The sequence below is a fragment of the Cynara cardunculus genome (assembly GCF_001531365.2).
Source record: "Cynara cardunculus var. scolymus isolate 2C chromosome LG 9, CcrdV1, whole genome shotgun sequence".
Classification (NCBI taxonomy): Eukaryota; Viridiplantae; Streptophyta; class Magnoliopsida; order Asterales; family Asteraceae; genus Cynara; species Cynara cardunculus.
The window spans coordinates 13,784,351-13,793,656 of NC_037536.1; the positions used below are offsets into that span (position 1 = coordinate 13,784,351).

Sequence of the window (9,306 nt, forward strand, 5' to 3'; positions counted from 1 at the left end):
GAGTTAGTACACTCTGATATTTGTGGCCCGATCACTCCAACGTCAAATAGCGGAAAAAGGTACGTCTTATGCTTTATAGATGATTATAGTCGAAAAGCTTGGTCTTATTTGCTTGGTGAGAAATCAGAAGCGTTCGTATGCTTCAAGAATTTCAAAAACCGGGTTGAAACCGAGACAGGTAAGATGATCAAGGCTTTACGGACAGATAGAGGCGGAGAGTTTACATCGGAGTTGTTTAATAAATTTTGTACGGAGCATGGAATAATTAGGCAATTAACTGCCGCATATACGCCCCAGCAGAATGGCGTTGCAGAGCGAAAAAACCGAACGGTGATGAACATGGTGAGAACAATGTTGGCTGCCAAAAAGATGCCGAGAGTTTTCTGGACGGAGGCTGTGGTCTGGACTTTTTACGTTCTCAATAGATGTCCTACTAAAGCACTAAAGGATGTACACCTCAAGAAGCATGGTGTGGTACCAAACCTACTGTGGAGCATTTTAGAGTATGGGGATGCCTTGCCCATGTTCACGTATCTGATCAGAAACGAGGTAAGCTTGATGATAAAAGTGTCACTTGCATATTGGTAGGCTTAAGTGAAGAATCAAAAGGCTACAGACTCTACAATCCTCAAACAAAGAAGATTACTACAAGTAAAGATGTCATCTTTGAAGAAGGAAAGCTATGGGATTGGGGAACCAATCAAGGTAAAAAAATGGAAACTGAGCTGACATGGAGTGATGGTGAATGGGAAGAAGACTATGTAGACGACGAAGACGTTCATGATGAAGACAACCATGGCGAGAATGAAGAAACGAGAGCTGCTGGAGCCAACAATACAGGAGCGAGGGAGGGTCGGCAAAGGAGAACCCCACGTTATCTTAGTGATTACGTCACCGGTAACGAGCCCCTCGAAGAAGATGAGCTGAATATGGTGGAAATGAATCACCATGATCCAGTAACCTACGAAGAAGCTATTAAAAACAAAAAATGGAGAGTTGCTATGGATGCCGAAATAGAAGCTATAGAGAGGAACCACACGTGGGATCTAGTTGTGCTACCAAATAACACCAAGTGCATTGGTGTTAAATGGATATACAAGACGAAGCTTAATGAGCATGGAGAAGTCAATAAATACAAGGCCCGGTTAGTAGCCAAAGGCTATTCTCAAGAGCACGGAGTGGATTACGTGGAGGTTTATGCTCCCGTCGCTAGAATGGATACGATAAGAATGGTGATCGCGTTGGCAGCACAAAGGGGATGGACAATTTTCCAAATGGACGTAAAGTCCGCTTTCTTGTATGGTGAACTGMAGGAGGATGTATACATACAGCAACCTCAAGGATATGAAGTCACGGGAAGTGAACACAAGGTCTACAAGCTTCACAAGGCCTTATACGGTTTAAAACAAGCTCCGAGAGCTTGGTTTAATCGTATCGAGACTTACTTCATCAAAGAAGGATTCAAGAAAAGTCAAAACGAGCAGACATTGTTCATAAAAGAAAATATGCATGGTAACATTTTAATTGTAAGTATATATGTGGATGACCTTATATATACAGGTGATGATGCCACAATGATGCAAGAGTTTAAAACGTCGATGCAAAGGGAGTTCGAGATGACCGACCTAGGAAAAATGAGGTTCTTTCTWGGTATTGAAGTAATGCAGACCACACAGGGAATACATATCTCACAGCAGAGGTATGCAGTTGAGATTTTAAGGAGGTTCGAGATGGAAGATTGCAATGTGGTCGTAAACCCGATTGTTCCAGGCTGCAAGTTAAGCACTGATGAAGAAGGAGAAAGAATCAATGAGACTGCCTTTAAACAAATTATTGGGAGTCTCATGTACATCACCACTACTCGACCCGACATACAGTTTGTGGTAAGTTTAATAAGTCGGTTTACGGCCAAACCCACCAAATTGCATCACTTGGCAGCAAAAAGAGTGCTACGGTATTTAAAGGGCACACTTGATTTTGGCATTTGGTACAAATATGGAGGAGAAGGAAAGCTGGAAGTGTTCACAGATAGCGACTTTGCAGGGGACAGCAACATAGCAAGAGCACCTCTGGTTATGTGTTCTTATGGGACAATGGGGCAATAGCGTGGTCATCAAAGAAGCAAGACATCGTGACTCTCTCGACCACCGAAGCGGAGTATGTTGCAGCTGCAACATGTGCTTGTCAAGTCATTTGGGTCAGAGGAGTACTTGAAGAACTAGGACTGAAGAATAGCAGAAGTACAATCATAAATTGTGACAACACCTCCACCATTAAGCTATCAAAAAATCCGGTGTTTCATGGAAGGTGCAAGCACATAAGAGTTCGTTTTCATTTCTTGCGTGACTTAGTTAAGGATGAAGTTGTTCAATTGGAACATTGTGGAACACAAGAGCAAGTTGCGGACATTCTCACCAAGCCTCTGAGTCGTGAAGTTTTTGAGAAGTTGAGAGAAAAGCTTGGAGTATGTTCAATCAAGAGTAAACTAGTTGAGGAACCTCAGTCTAGTTTAAGGGAGGGTGTGAAGAAGTAAAAGTGCAGTGCACGTACTTTTACTTGGTCTTTTCTGTTTGTTGAATAATCCTATTCTTTAGGAGCTTAGAAGTTCTCCTTTTCTGTTTTTGATTCTCCTGTTTTTTAGCTTGCTTTAGTTGTAGCTGTGGCTATTTAAAGGCCCTCTTTGCAGCAATAAAAAGCCATCGAATTTTGGTCTCTGTTTCTTGATTTTTCTTCTAACATATATATATATATATATATATATATATTACCTGTCATTCCCCAAGTTTTCACAAATATATCGAGTATTGGAGAAGGATTATTTAATGTGCTTAATACCATTAAATCTTCAAGGTTTTTGTCAAAGATCCTCTATGTTACACCTGCACAATAATCATCACAGGTTATACTAATTGGAGTATTTTGTGCTTGGAGGTGTATGTGTGATGGGGGCCATGGAGTTTGTATCTAAATTGCATCTAAATTTGTAACAATGCAAATTGGCTTTTCTGGTAACCGTGGATGTCTGAACCAACCTGTGTGCACCTCGATTAATACCATGAGCGCCCTTGGGTAGACTCATTGGCGACCTATGGGAGATGCCCCAAGGCCTGACCTTTGTTTAATGTGTAGGATTATTAATTTTCTTGTTGTGAAGCTACTCGGTGTAGTTGTTCGTCCATGATTACTCTCTGTTTTACCTTTTATGTTGGACTCATATGGTAAAAGATAAAACTAAGAATCACCGTGTTATTCCCTTTGTGTTGCTTTTATCTATTGCGGTTCAGGGATTCTTTTTCACATCTCTTTTTATTTGCGTTACTAGTTTTTCTAAAAGGAACATGTTAGCTTTCTGTGTTTTACATACCTTACAAAATTCCCTAAAGCAGAATAAACTATAAGGCTTATAAATCCCATGAAGCTGCAAACGAACAACCCCTAAGCTTCCTAAGTTTGTTCTACATGTAGGATAGGATGGTGTTCACCTTGTGGTACATTTTCTTTATCAACATAGGAGGTTTGAGGAATAAAAAGCAAAAACACATACTGAGAAAGAGTGCACATAAAATTTCTGGGAATGTTCTAAAAGAGATCTTTTGCTATGTTACACATGAGACATCATTTTCCTTCCGCTTACCTTTTTTATGCTAAATTTATTACTTTCTGTGTATCTTTTCTTTGGGGGCAAAGCTTGGTGATCAAGTATCAAGTATGTATGCTAAATTTATTACTTTCTGTATCCGATGTCATCTCCTTCAATTGGCTGATGATGGTCAACATCGTGAGTATTAAACAGCTAAAAAGTTTATTTGGTACCTTAAGCATGATTTGTTGCAGTTTGTGCCTTATATTTCCTGCACGTATCGATGGAAATTTAGACTAATCTCTTTGTTGATTAGATATCTCTAAATCTTCTTCCTAGTCATCTATTTTTGAATTGGTGTGTGTTATATCTCACTTTTTTTGGTGGCTTGTGTTCTTTTCTTCTTTGACTAGTACTCCCTCCGTCCGAAAGTAAATGCCCACAATGAAAAAGGCACAATTTTAGAAATGTGTAATTATTATACTTTTTAGGGGGTGTCTGGTTAGAGGTATTAAGCAAAAGCCCAAAATTTCATTCTAGATTAAACTTTTGGGGGGGGGGGGACCAAACAATCCCTCAATTAACTAAATGACAATTTCACTCTTAATAATAAAGGAAATAATGAATTTCCCCATCTCATAATCTATGCTGTTAATATCGCGATATATCGGCGATATATCGGATATCACTCCTAGAGAAAATATCGGTCCATAAATATCGGTCAAAATATCGTCCCCGATATCATCGGCGATATTTTCCCATTTTCCTCAAATTTTAGCGATATTTTGATGCAAATATCGGACCGATATATTGATTTTTTAGGGTTTAAATATTTGGGCTTTTGTTACTTCATGGGCCTAGTTTTTTGGACTTGTTAACTTAAATTAGGTCTGAAATTGATCTGCCTCCACAACGGTCTTCTTCTTTCTTTTATATTAGCTCGTTTTTGAACACTTTAGATGATGTGATGTTTTAATTTTGAAACTATATTTCTAAACTCTAATTAATGCATATTATATATATAATTCTAAGAAATATTATGTTAACCGCTATTTTGGACCGATATATCACCGATATAACCGATATATCGAATATCGGTCCTGACCGATATTTCGTATTCTGACCGATATAACAGCATAGCTCATAATTAAGGGTAGAATTGGAAAGTAGTTACTAACTTTTGAAAGTGAACATTAATTTTGGGACAAATGTGGACACTTGATATTTTGGGACGAAGGGAGTAATAGATAGTTGTTGTGTGAGAAGGGCAACTAATCACAGCCTGTAGATACATCCACAGGGCTAACACCAATTGATGATCTCTCTATATTTCAGGACGTAACAAGCATACGAGAGTGTTATAAAGTTTCTTTTTTGCAAACAGCTACATTTATCTTGTGAAAAATGCAGTCCACACCATATTAACTTATGCCAAATCTAATATATTTGTCTTTTGAGTTCTGTATGATGGTTATCTTAATGGATGCTGTCTTCAGGCATAAATGTGCAGCTTGTTTCCAGCAGTTTAAAAGAAAAGAGCACCTTGTTGCACACATGAAGGTCTCCCGTCACTCGGTGCATCAGCCTAAATGCGGTGTTTGTAAAAAATATTGCAAATCATTTGAATCACTAAGGGAGCATATATCAGGTGTGATATCATTTGATACTTAAGGGTGCGTTTGGTATGCGGACCGGATTGGACTGGCGAGAACGAGGTAGACCGGTGAAACAATTGTGGAAGGTCTTAATTTGAAATGGGTAGTTTAGTTATTTACCTATCCCATCTCATTCCCTGATTTTTGTTCCACATATTTTGGTGGGACAAAAATAAATGCATTTTTTTCTCCACCAAATCCTGTCGTGTTTCAGTCTAATTGTTGTGCCAAACGTGGGACAACAAGTTTTATTTTTCCTGTTCCGTCTTGCCCAACGTACCAAACGCACCCTAACGCAATTCGTTCCGCCTTTTTGCAAACACTTTTTCTCAAGCCGGGGTCTTTAACAAAAACAGCCATTATACTATTTGGGGTAGAGAACAAGTATGCATACATCTCACCCTCCCGGACTCTACTTTTGAGTGGGACATGTTTTGTTTGTTTTACTTTACGTAATTTATGCGTTAAAGCGTGGTTGTTAATTTTTCTTTATGAATCATGTAGGCCCATTAGCTAAAGCTCATTGTTCAAGTGTATTTGCTCAAAATGGCTGCCACATTTGTCTGAATGTTTTTTTGAGCCCTGTTTCTCTTGGTGAACATAAAGAGTTATGTCTTCTAACCGCCCCTACTCCCCTTGTAAGTTGACGCAGATTCAGAATTGCTACTAACGTGCTTAATTGTCAAGAAGTTACTAATGTTATACACTTAAGGCTACAACAAAATTGATCTTATAGGACGTCTAAAATGTAGAAGTCCTAAAAAAGTACTTTATAGGACCAAACCAAAAAACGCCGTATCTAAAAGTGTTACAACAGGTTTGTAGGACGCTTTTAGGCGTGTTAACAAGTTTTCAGGACAATTTTAAAATAAAATGTCGTATTAACTATTTTATACAACACTACATTAAAAAGTGCCCTAAAAAGATGGGTTTATAGGACACTTCTCAAAATTATCCTATAAAATAGCTAATAAGACACTTTATTTAAAAGCGTCTTAAAAAACGTGTTAGAACGCCTAAAAGTGTCCTATAAACCTACGGTAACGCTATTAGATAGGACACTTTGTAGTTTGGTCCTATAAACCTAAGTTCTTCCAAGTATTATATTAAGATGCTTGGTGGGTGTTTCGTTAGAGGTATTAAGCAGTAATTAATGGGAATGAAAATAAAATAAACTATTTGGTTTTATATAATTTTATGAGCTCATTCCCCAGAAGCCCAAATTTTCATTCTTGGTTAAATTGGAGGGAATGAAAATTCATGCTCAGACAAACTAGGCGTCCTATAAAGCCAATTTTGTTGTAGTGATATAAGATACATCATACGTTCCTATACATTTTTGTTAATTTGTTGCAGGGAACAACACATATTCCATATAACGAGTATGAAGTGTTAGAAAATGAAAACTACGTTCATAAATGTCGTGAAGCAGTTGCCATCGATTGCCAAATGGTTGGGTGCGGTAGTGATGGATCACTTGACTTATTAGCTCGTGTTTGCCTTGTCGATGAAGAAGAGAAGATGATATTTCACACCTATGTGGAACCTCAGATATCCGTGACTGATTATAGGTACTTTTATGCTGCATTTTGTGTTTTTTCTTCTAGAATCTTCCATGCGTTTCGTATGCGAGATAGGACGGGACAAGACAGTACAAAAACTTACAGTCCCACATTTGGCGCAACATTAGACCAGGATAGGACAGGACCTGAGTGGCAAAAAAGGTATTTGTGTCCCGCCAAAATAAGTGGAACAAATATATGAGAGATGGAACATGATGGGTAAATTACTAAACTACCCTTGTCAAATTAAAACTCTAAACTCTTCCACAATTCTTTGACCCACCTACCTCACTCTCATCCATCCGGTCCCATCTCCATGATCTTTTTTCCACCTATTCCCACTTTGTCCTATCCAAGTGTGGTTGGTTTTCCATTAAGTCCTGTATGAACAAAGCAGTCTGTGTTGATAATTCTATCTAGATTGGGAAGGTTTTTGTTTGGGAGGGTTTTTTCATAGATGGAAGGAGCGTGTGTTTTAATTGGGAGGGGCAGGTATGGAAAAAACTTGACTTTCTGCATAAAGCTCCCCTCTAAAAGCTTACTGAATAAGTCACTTTCTATATTATTAAGTCACTACCGGTACAAAGTACCAAACAGTCATGTATAGCTGATCGAATAAACTGTGAGTCTTATTAAGCTCAGTCTAAATGCTGCATCAAACTTGAAACAAGAAGTTTTTGTTCTGTCCTGTTATGTACCAAAAATACCCCGACTGGCGAACAGGTTCATATCACTGATGCTGCATGAACTCTGCTTCATTTCATATCACTGATGCTGCATGAACTCTGCTTCAGATATGAACTAACTGGCTTAACAGAGGAGCACTTAAGAGATGCTATGCCCCTAAGGGAAGTGCGAGAAAAGATTTCTCAAATTTTATACAATGGAGAATCAATAGGAAAAGCACGGTTGGATGGTGGAAAGGCTAATCTTCTTGTGGGTCATAACCTCGATAGCAAATTGGATTGCTTGTTGATGAGTTACCCTGACCAATTGTTAAGGTCCGTTCTTTAGTTTCCGAATTTAAAGTTAGTTCTACAACGACTGACAAAAACCAGTCCTGCAATTAGGGGCCGTTTCCAAAATGCTTACCTGGTAAATGCTTATTATGTCATTTTACCTTACCAGATGAATATTGCAATGACCGCGAATCTTACTTGGTAAGAGCAATGGTAAGGGCTGAGAGTCTTACCCGGTAAGTGAATGTGACGACTCTTACCCAGAAAGGCTAACTGGATAAATTGTTGTATAAGATGCCGTTTTAATGGATTAGAATCTTACTCGGTAAGGTAAGTGAGTGTTTGACTATTACTGGTAAGCACTTATCGGGTAAGCATATGGGTAAACGGCCCCTTAGTTCCTATTTAGTGTAACGATTCTTTTTCTCAATCAATGTAACAGAAGTTCTAAAATATCCTATTTAATGTAACAAAATTCCAAAAGATCTTATTCAACATAACAAAGTTTCATATATCCTAATTTTACCCATTTTAACGGGTAACCCGCTGATCTTGTAGTATTTGATGATGTGGATGTCAAGTTTATGCTGATCTTGTAGTATTTGATGATGTGGATGTCAAGTTTATCATCCACCCCTGTAACTCTTCTGTAAACATTTCAAAAATCATTCATAAATGGGTATCAACGTCATCAAATGTTACAAGATCAGCAGGTTATCGGTTAAAATGGGTATAAAATAGGAAAATTTGAAACTTTATTACATCGATGGAGGAAAAAAAGTTATTTGTTACACTAAATATTTTTTCCCACACCTTAATGTCAGAAATAGATTGAAAACTGCAATTTTTCTTAACTTTTTTGCTTTATTCAACATGTTGTATTGATTGAGGTGAACATATATTGCTTACAGGTTCTGCATCTTTCAGTTTAACAACTGCTTTTCTCTCTTTTTAGGGATACTGCAACATATCCTCCACTAATGAAAACTAATTTTGCCAGCCACTCTCTCAAGTACCTCACTAAGGCATATCTAGGGTAAGTTGCTTGACTTTGGGTTCTTTCCTTTTTTTCCCTTTTGCTCTTGCTTTATGAATCATATATATATATATATATATATAGAGAGAGAGAGAGAGAGAGAGAGAGAGAGGGAGATTCAAGGAAAACCCCCAAAAAATAAAAAATTGAGGAACACCCTGCATTTATCTGGGCGGTATGCACATGTATATACAAATAATTGAAGTTGTTTCTTGGTTTCTATGCACTTGTGCATGTTATGCACATGTGAGTACCGAACAAATTCCAGATGAATGGTTACCATAGTATTCCTCAATTTTGCATTTTTTTGCAGTTTTTCCCTAAACATGATCTTATATATATTACTTGAGTTTTATGGTCGTTGACGTAGTTTTATCTGAGCTACTCTTTAAGCAACCTTTCTTTCTCTCAAAACACTTTTCACAAGTCGGAGGTCTTCATGGAAACAACCACTCTACTCTTTGGAGTAGAAGATAGGTCAACATACATCGCACCCCCAGCTCCACCTCCGGGG

At 38.0% G+C, this 9,306-nt stretch overlaps 1 protein-coding gene across 1 annotated transcript in view; it reads left to right on the forward strand.

The window, feature by feature from the left end:
• The window catches only part of LOC112518207 (RNA exonuclease 4), a 12,338-nt gene that overhangs the window by 2,264 nt on the left and 768 nt on the right, over positions 1-9,306 (forward strand). The window contains exons 2-6 of the mRNA XM_025125821.1: positions 5,077-5,228; positions 5,740-5,873; positions 6,592-6,806; positions 7,592-7,798; positions 8,712-8,792. Of these exons, the coding sequence (XP_024981589.1) occupies positions 5,077-5,228; positions 5,740-5,873; positions 6,592-6,806; positions 7,592-7,798; positions 8,712-8,792 (789 nt within the window). The remainder of the gene's footprint in view (positions 1-5,076; positions 5,229-5,739; positions 5,874-6,591; positions 6,807-7,591; positions 7,799-8,711; positions 8,793-9,306) is intronic.